This window comes from Glycine soja, chromosome 6, assembly GCF_004193775.1.
Source record: "Glycine soja cultivar W05 chromosome 6, ASM419377v2, whole genome shotgun sequence".
Classification (NCBI taxonomy): Eukaryota; Viridiplantae; Streptophyta; class Magnoliopsida; order Fabales; family Fabaceae; genus Glycine; species Glycine soja.
In genome coordinates, this window is record NC_041007.1 from 10,469,299 (window position 1) to 10,483,819 (window position 14,521).

The 14,521-nt window shown below is 31.7% G+C and overlaps 2 protein-coding genes across 2 annotated transcripts; both read right to left on the reverse strand.

The window, feature by feature from the left end:
• Positions 1-5,487: 5,487 nt before the first annotated feature.
• LOC114415531 (F-box/kelch-repeat protein At3g06240-like) lies at positions 5,488-6,858 on the reverse strand. The gene has a single exon (XM_028380278.1). It carries the CDS (start codon positions 6,816-6,818, stop codon positions 5,688-5,690), a length of 1,131 nt encoding a protein of 376 aa, XP_028236079.1. The 5' UTR covers positions 6,819-6,858; the 3' UTR covers positions 5,488-5,687.
• Positions 6,859-8,142: 1,284 nt separating this feature from the next.
• Positions 8,143-13,267, reverse strand: LOC114415532 (uncharacterized protein HI_0077). Its single transcript, XM_028380279.1, has 4 exons — positions 12,990-13,267; positions 12,768-12,887; positions 10,530-10,760; positions 8,143-8,739 (listed from the first exon to the last, which is right to left on the reverse strand). The coding sequence occupies exons 1-4, from the start codon at positions 13,179-13,181 to the stop codon at positions 8,368-8,370; spliced, it is 915 nt and encodes a 304-aa protein (XP_028236080.1). The 5' UTR covers positions 13,182-13,267; the 3' UTR covers positions 8,143-8,367.
• Between the last annotated feature and the right edge of the window lie 1,254 nt (positions 13,268-14,521).

Below are 14,521 nucleotides of genomic sequence, written 5' to 3' on the forward strand. Positions count from 1 at the left end.
ACTCAAAACTCTTGACATATTATTTTCAATCTAAATATAAGGGTACTTAAGTTAGAATTGGAATATAGAATAATTTTAAAGATTAAAAGTGAGAAATTTAGAAAAAATTTGATAAAATTATAAGATATAACATAAAATTATTTTTAACATCAAAGATTAAGGTCTAACAAGAAAATCAAAATAATATATATATATATGTATGTATGTATGTATGTATGTATGTATGTATGAAAGACAATTTAAAATATATATTACATAAGCACTAAACGAATATGAGCAATAAATTACAAACATATAATAATAATAATAATTAATTACAATCTATTATTAATGTCTGGATATATTTGTCACATTTTTTATATTTTCAAAGACTAAATTTTGTATTTTTATTTTTCAGGGATGCATTTGTGAAGTAAAAAGACGTAAAGTCAAAAAAATATTATGACAAATGTGCTCCCATGATGACAATTCATATTGACAATCATTTCAGTGACAAATTTATCCCTCTGTACCATGTAAACTATTTTATTAATGGTAGCGGACAGGAGTTAACGACTGAATATATTTGTTGGATTTTTTATATTTTTAAAGATTAAATTTTGTATTTTTATCTTTCAAAAACTTATTTATCAATGAATTACATATTGAGAGACAAAAATAACTATCTAATCTTATTTAATGTTTTAACATGTGGGTGTGTTAATTTGCTATTGAAAGATGTAAGGAGTCTGCCAATGACCCGTAGAATTGCTGTGCAGTTTGATCTTTTGGCCTCCTCAATACCAAAAAAAACAAAAAGAAATTCATCATTCAATACCCAAAAAGAAAAAGGTTAACAAAATGCGTACATAGTTTGAATTTAATTTTACTCGCATTGCATAGTTGCATTACAGTTAATTTTTAAATTTTTCTTTGCTAATTGCTACCCAATTTTTATAGCATAAACGTGATTCTACACGTACCGAAGATGCAAATGATTGATTACAAAATTATTAATTGTAAAAAAAAGAAAAAAATAAAAAAAAGGCACCTGATACCGTTCGGTGGATGGCCATAACGAAGTCCAAGATGCTAACTTTACTATTGGAAAAATTACTGATCAATACAAAAAAAAAAAGAGGACTAACATGTTGTTGCTTTCTAAACCAAACATACTATAAGTGTTAATTAAATAGATATCATCATTTTAGAAAACTAAAAGAAGTTAATCTGACATACTCTTCAGTGGTAAAGAGATTCCCATTTCCACCACCGATGGACCAGGAATATGTCATATTTTATTAATTTTTCGTGTTGAAAACTGCTCTCCACTTCGCTAGGATCCACCCAGGGTGCATAGTGCAAACACAGAAGTTACGTTCTTGGGTTGGCAAACAAAAGAAAGAGGGACACTCTTTTATGCACATGTCATAATTGCTGGTACGCCTAATAAAACAACAAAATTTCATTTTCATTCTTCTATAAAATTAATATGGATTGGTCGATCCATAAAAAAAAATTACTTTTTTATAAATATATTTTACAAATTAATTTAAAATTAATAACCTATGCAAAAATTAAACTTGTGACTTTTGCGTTATTAACACGACACTCTAACTAACTGAATTAATAGATTAATTATGTTATAAAATAATTAACGTCACTATATGTAACAATTAATTTTGTGACAATAAATTTTGATATGATAATTAATTTGTTTACATATATAAATTGTAAATAAAAATTATAGGTTTTATAAAAATTTATATGTGTAAACAAATTAATTATTAAATCAAAATTCATCGTTATAAAATTTATTATCTAAATTTACATGTATATTAAATATACATTAGAAATTTTATTGATATATATAACGACATTAATTATTTTATAACCTAATTTTCTATTAGCTCAGTTGGTTAGAGTGTCATGCTAATATCGCAAAAGTCTTAGATTCAATTCTTATATGAATCATTAATTTTAAATTAATTCGTAAAACATATTTTTGAAAAAAATCTAAAAAATCATTTGGGCCTCATACGGATTGACCAATCCGTAAATCCAATATAGAATTCGCTAATCCATATCAATTTTACAGAAGGGTAAAAGTAAAATTTTGCTGTTTTGTTGGGTGCACATGCAATTATCCTAGATGCACAAAGCAATGCCCAAGGAAGAGACAAAGAAGAAAAACCAACAAAAAGGAGCCAAAAAAACAAAGACAGCCCAATCAGCATTGAGTATGGTGCTTCTTCTTCTATTATTTTGGAGAAAATTGTATTAACATCCTCTAAAGATTTTTCAAATTTTGAGGTGAGGCCCAAAAATGATAAAATGTCCATTATGTCCCTAGAAAAAAAGTGAATAGTAAAATACTAAATAGATAGCAGTGTTCAAAATTATTTTAAAAATTAAGTTGGAAGTATATTATGAATAATTAAAAATCATTTTAATTTTTTGGGAATTAATTATTGTAGATATAAAACGATAAAAAAAAACTTTGTAGCCTAAAGAGGGCTAACCAGTGGCTTTGTAGGCTAAAAATATTTTGAAAATTTTAATAATTCCATTTTAATTAGAAAAAAATAATTTCAGATAAGTTTTTAAAAATTTCCAAAATAATTTTTTTGAAATTAAATTTATTATAAAACCCCGTTTCACTACATTTCCTTTTCACATTACATTTTCCACTTTTCTTCCTCTGACCGTGTTGCAGGTACCTTTCTTCACTCTTAATTTTTTTACTAACGTACATTGTTACACCCTACAAATCCCTCCCTTCCATGAATCTATAACTTTAACAATATACAAAGGGCTAGCAAGTACATTCTATTATTGGATCAGCAACGCAATACCTTAAGGGCATTGCTACGCGCATTCAGCGAAATTGCTGGTACACTTAGAAATTTCACAAATTTCTCATTTTGTCCTAATTCACAAAACATATTTTTAAAAAAAAATTAAAAAAAATCATTTGGACCTCATATGAATTGGCCAATCCATAAACCCAATATGGAATTTGCCAATCTGTATCAGTTTTACGGAAGGATAAAAATGAAATTTTGCTGTTTTGTTGAGTGTACCAGCAATTATCTCATGTGCACAAAGCAATGCCCAAGAAAGAGACAAAGAAGAAAAACCAACAAAAAGGAGCCAAAAAACAAAAGACTGCCCAATCAGCATTGAGTATGGTGCTTCTTCTTCTATTATTTTGGAGAAAATTGTATTAACATCCTCTAAAGATTTTTCAAATTACACATAATATTTGTTAGGGATGCTCATGCATGCGAATGAACCCCTAATTCAATCTAATTCAATCTAACCTAATTATATTGGGTTGAATTTCTAAGTATTTGGGTCGAATCTGATCCAACCCAATTAAAATCCAATCATATACAAGTGGGATAAGTAGTTCTATTTCTTTAAGACTCAATCTTATAAAACACATTCATTTTTAGTTCATATAGTTTATTAAATTAAACCACTCATGATATTTTTCTTTTTTAAATTGTTATTTTTATCTCTGTTTTGATTTTGTTTTATTTTTTCTCATACTAATATAATACTTTATTTCTATATAGAATAAAAATACTGTATCAGCATTGAAATCATTAATTCTTTAATTAAATATTAATACAACTTGGTCTCTTTTGAGTGCATTTAGTCATTATATATTTACAAATTTTTAGGAAAAAATAAATTATTATTCTAAAAAAATTAAAATTTTACAATTTTTTTTAACATTGAGACTCAATTAACCTAACTGTTTATGATTAAGTTAGGTTGGATTGAATGTGGAAAAAAAAATCACAAATCTAACCCAAAATTTCTTAATCGAGTTGGGTGATAGGTTTAGTTAAACCTCACCAAACCCAAAAGGTGGTGAACACCCCTAATATTTCTCCTTATTTAGTGCTTGTTGCAAGTTGCAACAACCCTTGTAGGAGGTGCCTAAGTAATATATAAACATGTGTTATTGTAATGTTTCTAAACATCAAGGGAATTAGTGTAATTAGGGATGACAAAAAAAATCCACACCTGCATATAAAATATGCAACGAGTAATAAATGAATATATCTAACAAGTTCTTGCATGTATTTATACTACTTGTTTGTTAGTGGAATGCAAACCTGTATATTAAAATAATATTAAAATACTTAAATATTATATATATATATATATATATATATTTATACTTATGTTTTGGAATATAATTTGATTTCGAATTATATTTTAGTGTACTTTATTTAAGTTTATGCTTTAGAGAGTAAGTTTTAGATGATTATATTTGGAGCTCGCAAAATAAATTTGTTATTTATATTTTTTAAGAATTATTTATGGATATTTTAATTGTGTATAATATTTGAATAATTTTGTTGATAATATTAAAATTTATGGCTAATATTCTTTCCGAAATTTTACAAATTTAAAAAACAAGATAACTGTTCATAATTACAAAGTTGAGAGAACTTATATCTAGGAGTATACTTGTTCTTGTTCAGTCAAGTTTCACCAAAGGGTCCCTGTTCAATTGACTCATTTTCAATACCTTTACTCATTAACAAATGGAAATCAAATTTAAAACCGAGTGCAGTTTTAGCAAATGATCAAAGATCATAAATATTCTTGGTATCAAAGTTAATGTTGCATGAACTAGGTCTGCGGATTGTTTTTACAGCTGATTTGCCCTTTTAAGTTCATTCTTTTTATTCTGTAATTGTTCTAACTTCTAATTGCTATCCGAGCTTTACCTTACAGTAACAAATCTTTGAACCTTTCCACTTCCCCCCTTAGACCTTAGTCTTCAGCATCTGAACACTTTTTTCGGGTTCATACAAATTAAATTCTGGCAGTGAGATTCAGGTAATTGTACTGCTTTAGATTACATTTAGTTGCATTTTGTTAGATCGTGTTAAGGTTGGGTGGGGGTTAAACATTATGAAGTGATGGATGCAAAATACATTTAACCGTGTAAAGTCCTCCTGTAAAAGCTCTTTACCTTTTCTAACTTTTTTTTTTCTTTCTTCTTCCTTATGCTCTTCAATGTTTTACATTTTGGTGTGGCAAAATGATATATCCAATTTGAAAATCTGTTCGGCTGTGTGGAACAGTTCAAAATCCTACATTGGATGCTAATCCTTTGAAGTTCAAAAATTGGAAGCAAGAAAAGCAGATAATAGACTGTTTTAATTGATCATCACAGTAATAAGAGTCTGCTAAAGACCATGCTCAAAAGGAAACCCAATAAATTACAAAGGGAAAATGTTAATCAACTCATATATTTACTTTGTAACAGTTTTTATGGAGTATCTAATTAATCAATCATCGCCATTACTTGTTTTGGCTAACAGCTTATAGCTTCCTTTAATAGTAACGATATTTCCAGCTTAAAGCTACATATCATACTAGCAATTTAATAAATCCACTATCAAGGCTAAGCTAAAATCGCAGTGAGAGTGGAAGGATAAAAATTGCAAATAACAACGCAGTAATAGCATCATGATGAAATAAACATAGAACAGAACATAATGGTATAGCAGTTTCATCATTCCACGTAATACTTTCCATGCTTTAAACACTACAGAGGGATTCATAAATCACAATACAAGGTGAGTATAAAGAAAACAGTAGTAAAAGTAGCAGAAAATATTTGACAACCTAATCGTTCTTGTTGCTATTGTTAGTCGTCATCTCCAGCTAGCTCGGTGTCACATGGGGAGTGAAAGTAGAGACTCTATATACACAGCCACTTGGGATGGATATGGATGATTGGAATAGGATCTATGCTCTTGCACCTGTCCCTTGTCATTACATTTTGCCAATCCAGTTCCACCATATGTCCCAACAATATCACCACCTTTTGTAGAGCATAGGGGAAACAAAAGAATGTTTTCAGAAGACACAACAATAGTCTTAGTCCAAGACGAGTGCACTTTGTATTCCTTCATTACCCATACTTGTACTGAGTGGTTCCGTCCCACAGCACTTATACTAAGCAATTCTCCGAGCACCCCCAACCCCAATTCGCAAGAATCAAAGTCATCATCCTCCTCCGAAAAATCAACCGGCAGAGGTATTTCCGAGAAACTCCTTTCAGTCAAATCAAAGGCAACAACGACATCGAGTGATACATCACAACAAAAAACTAACCAATGAATAGCACCATTCAAAAACAATCCTGCTCCGATACCCTGAGAGGAGTTCATGTAAGACAAATGGGCAGCCTCAATATCTGTCCACGCATTAGCTCTCAGCGAGAGAAACTCGAATCGGGTGGTGGCGTTATAACGCGAGATTGGGCTGTAAGAAGCCTTGACCACCAAGTAATCATCAGTTGAAGAGTCATATCCAAAACCATAGAGAAACGTATAAAACACGGATCGCATCAAATTGGACCCAATAGGCGAGGAAGATAGTTTTTTGTAGACCCCTGTGGATGGATTCCACGCCCAGAGACTTTGACAGCCGTTCAGAAGCAGAAAGCCTCTGCAGGAACCTAAGATCTGAACATTGTGATACGTATTGGGACGCAGAAAGTTGAGGTTTAATGCAGCCCAAGCTGAATCATCGTAGAGGGATGCGTTGAAATCAATGGATCGGATTTGAGGAGAAGAAGGTGCTACGATGAAGATGAGTCTGTGCGTGCGTGTGGAGGGTTGTTCAAAATGCGATGTTGCAAAGTGTGGATCAGATAGGAGACATAGCCATGACTTGCATACGCATTTGAAACGAACAAGAGATTTCACCGGCAACCTCAACAAGATTTCAATTATCAATTCCCATGGCAGAATTGCGATCTTCTTCGTTCCCCTTACTCCTCTGCCACTGTTTCCCTCCATTTTAGGGTAGCTGACTTTTGACTATTATGTATTGTAGCTTAACTCCTACATATATATATATATATACACGTCGAGGAGATAAGAGGCCAGTCAACCATTACTCTAAATCTACTTTGATTTAAATTTTAAATCTTAATACATCTACTACTACTGTATTATTTTAGTTCTAAATCACCATCCTTGAAAAATCTATTATGGGCGGACCTAGTCAATTATGAAGGGTTTAGAATTTAGATTCTAACTTTCTTATTATTGTAATCCAATATATTTAGCATTTTATTTTATTTTTTATTCCTTTCAAATTTAATTTAATTTAAGTTTTAGATCCTCATATATTGTATTGTTTGAATAAACCAAAAATTACGACTATTGAAGTCTTAGATAGTGTTCGGCCTTGTCTTTTTTTGGCTTTTCTTCTCTTTTTAAGGAATATTTAAGCCAAACATTTTTTCAAAAAAATTCTTAAGAAAAAAAAAAGACGAGATCCAAGTTTATAATATAGAAATTGTTGTAAAATAACTTATAAAAACACTTTGATTCAAGATGAGAGGCTCAAATTTATAATTGTATTTTGAGACAAAAAGATTGTGCATCATCCGAGTATTCTAACCAAGCTCTTATAAGAAACATCTTTGGTATGGAGCTAAGAACTACATACACTTTCTAACTTCGATTCCGTTCAAGGATCACATTGACTTGTGGGCGGCCTCGGTGTCTCGTAGTAGCATAGTGCCTAATAGTCGTTCAAAATTCAAAGTGATAACAAGTCTCAACCCCTTCCTAGAGATCGTGAAAATATCTTTATCCACTATGTAGGAAAAAACCACTACTTCCACAAGGTTAGGCATGATCCAATAACATTAGGCAGAGACATATATTTACCCGCAACGATATCCTAAGGTCATTCTCTAAGGATATCTCGTGACCAAAACAATCGTAGTAATGCAGAAATAGATTATTTGGTTTTGTAATAACTACTTAAAAGTTTTCAAATAATACCTATGATACTCATAAAAAAAATAATTCCAATGATAGTTTCTTATTGGTTGAGATTTACAGTGCACAAAAATTAAAATCTAAAATTAATAGTCAAATTATTTTAAAAAAAATATATAAAAATTGACATTAGTTTGATTCTTTATCATCAAATCTCACGATCCGTACATGAAAGAACCAATATGGTGTTGCTCATTATGATTAAGTTTTTATTTTTATTTTTTTACAGACTCATTATGATTAAGTTTCTAGTTTGCTACCAATATTCTCGAAAAAATAATTCAGAGTGACATCGCTTGTATATTTAGATGACTAAAAAACAGCATCCTTTAAAATTGTTTTTTCTTTCTCAATCTTTTTCTGATCAACGTATGGTTTAAAATTCATATAAGTTGTTGACCTTATCTTTATGCTTTCGGCCAGCAACAAAGGTCTTTCGAAAAAGAGAAGAAAAAACAAAAACTTTGAAACATGAAAGGCTCAAAACTTCTATTCTGTGTTACAGCAGCTCAAGTATGGAGTAAAAAACTGCTACTTAAATTAAGGACATAAGTTAGTAATTGGGTATACTATTAACCTCTTTAACTGCAAGCGGTTCATACCACTGAGGACCAAATCCAGCTTCTTTTCTGGCTGCCTCATTAAACGGTGGTTTTAAAGGTCCTCTAAAATATGCCCTCACTATTGCATGAAACTTTGCTATCGCTTCATGCTCCTCTGTTCTACTTCCACTTCCACTTTCTTCTTCTTGCTCTGAGGCTGGATTTCTAGACCTCTCACATAGATACTTGAACCACTTCACTCCAGCAGCACAATGAGTAATCTCTTCTGGATAAACTACACTTTCTAGTAAATCTGCCGTAGTGTTATCACCGTTGTTGCGGAATCGTAAGATTGTTGTAGGCACCACATCAAGTCCTCTGGCCTGTTTTCATACTCAACCAGAGGGAACATTTAGATACAATCAATAGCACAATGTTAATGTAATGTAGAATCATGTGATTGACAATGCATCAAAATAAACATTCTTTTCTTGGAATGCATAGATGTTTAGATTTTAGAGGCAGGGAGTTTGCCTCACTCTGAGGTCAATATATGCCCCAAGCCTTACAGTGGTAATAACAGATGATCTACTATTAAAAGTCCACAAACAATAATCCAAGACTTTTTGTGAGGATTGTGGGATCCCTACTAGTTGACCCACAAGAACATGTTACAATAACTTAAGCACGAATGAAGTTCATTGCAAGGGTTTTACTACAGTAGCAATTTAACGTGTTATAAGCTATACTAATATAAACACAGTCCAGTGGTTGCCACTTGTTGGATGGACAGTTTTTCAAGTTATTTTTCTTTTTCTATTTTACTCACATTTTTACCCTCTCTTCCTCTTTGTTTTTATAAAACTGTGCAATGCACAGGTCCCACTACTAGTTTTAATATAAAATTGTAGTATTCTTCCCTCATCAAATGATATCACTACAAAACCTCCTAGAAAATCAGTTACTTGAGAAATGAGTACCAATGGAAATTTTGATATACATTATAAAGCACTAATTTGAATGCAAACAAGTGATGCAATTCAGGCCATCAAATCGGTTGCCTTACTCTGAGGTCAAGATATTCCCCAAGCCATTAATATTATGGTACTAATAAAATGATCCACTATTAAAAGTCCACAAACAATAATCAAATCCACTACCTTTCTGTCAGGATTGTTGGATCCCCACTAGTTGACCAACAAGAACATGTTATGATTACTTAAGCATGAACGAAGTTAATTGCAAGGGTTTTACTACAGTAGCAATTCACCTTGTTATAATTTTATTATAAAAATTGTAGTATTCTTCCCTACTTGAATGATAACACTGGAAAACCTCCAAGAAAAACAGTTACTTGAGAACTGAGAACCAATGGAAATTTTGATATGCAGCACATAGTATGAAGTACCAATTTGAATGTAAACAAGTGATGCAATTCAGGCCATCAAAACTGTGAAAACAAAACTCTGGAACCGAAGATAAGAGTTTCCTGACAATCAAGTAGTTTATCTTATTAAATACACACACACACACACACAAGATTTTTCCAACTATAATAACAGCAAACAACTTTTTAAACAAATAATATAATAATTACACTCAACTTTGTCTTTTTGACTTAGCAACACAACCCATGAAATTGGAATGCTATATTTTCATAAAAAAAAGGTTCATATTAATTTCATTAAATTAACATAGAAAGTCAATTTCATTAAAGAAACAATAATTCTTTATCTTCAGGGAGGCAGATAATGAAGAAAATGTGAATAACCCATTAAAATAAGAAAGCCAAAAACAAAGAAATTTTGAGTGTTTTGGACCAGCTACATGGGGCACATTAAAATAAGCACTCCATGTGGTGTAGTTTAAAGCCTGTGTAATAAAATAATTCCAGCAGGTCCTTTGGAACAAGTGGCATCCCACCACAAAATAGTAATAAAATAATTCTAAACAGTCCAGCCTACTATACAGATGGCAAAATAAAAGCGAATATAAAATATTCAAAGCTAGTGAAAGTCATAAATATTCCAAGGATTGTTATAGTATAGCATACCACAAGTCCACAACCCATCCCACACAAAAAAGAAAAAGAACACAATCCAAGAATCAAGCATTAGTAAGCAAAACCATTAATAACCAAAAATGAGAATAGCAAAAAGGCTCAAAGACACACCTCGTGGACACAGTGTTCAACAGCTAATCGTGCTAGTAAATCCTTGGAAGTAGCAGTGGCAGAATCCCAAAGGCCATCATGAGCTGGTAATGCTCCATAATAAGAACCAAGCTCCTCAAGCCGTGCAGCAAGAAGACTGAAGTGTCGCCCTTCATCCTGTGCCACCTTCACAAAATCTGTAAAGAACTCTCTAGGCATTGACTCTTGCTTGCCAAAACGTGCTATTATATCCTGCATGAAATGCATTATACATATAAATATTTGCCAATAAATGTTTAGGGTGGCATGTGAATTGAATGAAAAGACACACTACAAGGAGGGCCAAATAAAATTTAGTTCAATACCCTAGTAGTGATGAGTGTGTGATCCTAATACTAAGATTTAGAAGCACAGTTAACTAAAATTTTAGGGGGACTCCGATTACAAAAGTTAAATTGTCATTAGACACTTTTTTTTATCAACAAATATTAATTGTTAGTATTGTTAGTTTTTGTTAGCGGGGGGATTCGAACCCGCGACCTCTCCCCCCTTCCCTCTCCCTTCACCACTTGATTACATGAGTACACCTAGTCATGTCTCTCCTTTTAAAGAATATTTCTGTTGAGCCACACAGCTCAATCAAAGAGATAAACTAAAACCTATAGGGATATGAAAGATCAAATCCCTTTTTTATTATTTTCTTATAATTTCGCAGGAAACTGAATCATAAGGCTATGTTTGAATTGATAGTAGAAAGTGAAACAAAGGAAGAAGAAGTGGAAAGAGAAGCTATTCCATTGTAAAATAAGGATGGAAGAAGATGGTCATGATTCATTCTATTTGATAACTTAGCTCTGTTTTTCTTTTCCCCACTTAAAGTGCACTTGATAAGGCCAAAACTTTTGAATTATGAAATGACTATTTTATCTTTACTAATTATGCCTTAATCATAGATAACTCTCTTTCCCAATTCTCTGAACCACAGACACTACCATCATTCCATTTCTAGTCACCATTAAACCCCAAAACAAATTCACAAAACCCAACCCTTATTTCAGAAAATTTCTACCTTTAACCTTGTCGATCTTAGTCACTGTAAGGCAAGTTAAAAAAAAAGGAAAATTACACTGACCAACCTTGAGGTCTTCTTAAATGACATTCACACCTCCTCTAGTTTGTAAAAAAAACTCACCTCCCCTAACATAACATCAAAGAATAACCCTTTAAAATTTGTGTATTCTTCTTCATCTATATTGCCCGAATACCAATGTCTTCCCCCAAAATAACAAAAAACATACGGAGGAAAGAAAACCAAGAGAAACAAAGAGAAAGAACAAGCATATTACAAATAATACATACAACTGCTGAGAATCAAAGAGTGTATGGCATAGTTTTGCTTATACAACATAGAAAATCATGAGATGCAAAGTTGTAAAATAAGTCTTGTGGTGTCTCCCATTAACAAGGTAATGTCTGTTATATTGCACGCTATGTGTGTCGCTTGATTAAACAAAATAAGGGGGTTTATGTCACTTGATTAAACAAATAGGGGAGGCGAATGCTTGTTTAAAAACTAGAGGGGGAATGAGTATCATTTGAGAAGACCTTGGGAGAGGTGAGTGTAATTTTCCCTAAAAAAATCCACTCAAAGGAAACATTTCCTCTTCTTTTCTTCACAAACCACTAATCTAGTATTTGTGTGTGTGTGTGTGTGTGTTTTCTTTCTTTCTTTTTTCATTTTTGTTATCTTCTTCATTTCTTTTATCTCCCTGAAAATTAAATTTGTGGGATTGAAATCGAAAGATCTCAGTTCCTCCAAAGTGAACAACTTATTTTAGATGACTAAATAAGTAATTCCAACTGTTAACGAGAAAATGAGAAAACATATGTATGTGTTTAAATATTGATATTCTCATCAATGGTGAGATAATTATTTTACCCTTCCTTGCGTTCGAGGAGACAAATCTGAAATCAAATACCAGAAATAAAGCAAATATTAAAATTAAAAAGTTATAACTCATTTTGTTCTATGATTCTATCCTTTTCCAAAAGAAAGGAATGGAATCTCTCCTTCATTCCATTTCAAAATATATAAACAACAGAAGAATACTTCTATTCCAATTTATTATCCTGTTTGGTTATATTTTTTATCCATTCCATTACCTTATCTGCAATGAATTCAAATAAAGTGTTTCATGCAAAGGATTAGAATGCAAGGGAAAGTTAAAAGGGTGCAATTAGCAATCCACAAATAAATACCCAAGACAAGTCAATGGCCCAGCTTTCAGTGTGAGTGAGGCTATGAACAATGGCTATCCTGCTCTGCAAGCTGCCCGCTCTACCCAGCTTCGGCATCAAGCTCGGCGCCACCAACTTCACCTGCCAACACATTATTATTATTATTATTCTATTCAATCACAACGAAGCATTTCGCCGAACACTGAAGATTGGAAGAAGGTGAGGACGAAGAACGGTGCAGACAGAGGATAGTCTTGCGGGGCGATCAGGGAGCGTGAGATCGGAGCCGGAAGGGTCGTAGGGTTCTGCTATGTCGCCATTGAGCCACCGCGAAGCCACCGAGTCGCCGAGTCGCGCCTTCTCGAACGGGTCGGCGGTGTTCAGAACTCGGAGCGCCGCTTCCACTAAGGTTTCTTCCTGGGAGACCATAGGCATAGCTCCTCGATACGATATCCAAGTTTCGGACTATGGTTGTTTATTTTGGGGTTTGAGTTAGATTTTTTTTTTAATATTTCTAAGGACGTGTGATTCAGTGAATCCTCTTATCTGGATGTTTTGTACTGCACCTTCTTTTTTATTCTAAGAAAATACTAGTACTGCCGGTGTGTCAATTTTTTACTCAACTTTTTCAAATTTTAATTTTTACTCTCTCAAAAGTTTTTTTTAATAAATTATAGTCTTCCGTTTGATTTTTCATCAGCATTTTCAGTTTCTGATTTTTTTTCCCATTTTGTAGTCTTTAATTTTTTATATATTTTAAACTAATTTTCAGTAATAAAAATAAATAAAAAAACTAAAAGTTATTGAATAAATTAGGAAGAACCAAAAATTATAATTTGAAAAATTTGAAGGACTAGAAGTTAATTAATTCATAAAATAATTATAAAATGTTTCTAATGCATGAGACCACTTCACAAAGCTTCCTGAAAAATGAAGTTAGAAATATAATTGTAGCATGTAATTATTGTGATAAAAAATATTTTTGTGATATTAACAATCATGGTACCTTTAACTTAATTAAGCATTTAAAATCGTGTTTTGAATTTCTGCGTGTTATCCTTAATTACTCCAACAAAGATGTTAATAAAGCTCAAAATGTTTAATTTTTTTAAGGATAAAGTATAAATTTAGAAGATTTCATTTAATTAAAAACATAAACCTAATGACTTATGCAACATGACCATTTGTTAGGTGAATAAGAAAATTGAAGTTTTGGTCTTATAGAAGGAAGAGTCTCCACTACGAAAGTTGAAAGTTGAAATTAGATGTTACGTGCAATCTGAAAATGCAAATTGATCATTGTTGTTAATATGCAAAATATAATTATTATTATGACATGTAATAGTTGATGGGAGTAGTACATTACTAGGCTAAATATTTTGGTGCTTTTAAAATTTTCCTAAGCTTTACATATTCAATTTGTATTCGAACATCATTTGCTCATCCATTCATTTATTATTATATTTTTAATTTTTTGGTCATTTAATTTCAATTAAAGAACCAAATAAAAAAATTTATGGACATTAAACAACAAAGAAAAAAAATTGAATGATAAAATTTAATTTGACAAGATGCAACCCAAATGAATAAATGAATTAAAAATTTAAAATAAAATAAAATTTAAGTATAATATTGACTCAATCCATTTAGAGTCAATCAATCCACCCGTAACCGTCCAACCCAAAGAAAAAAAATAAACCTACTTTGTAACTTATCGAACTGAGCTAAATTGTCCGAATTAGAGCTAAACCCGACCCATGCTCAATCCTAATATA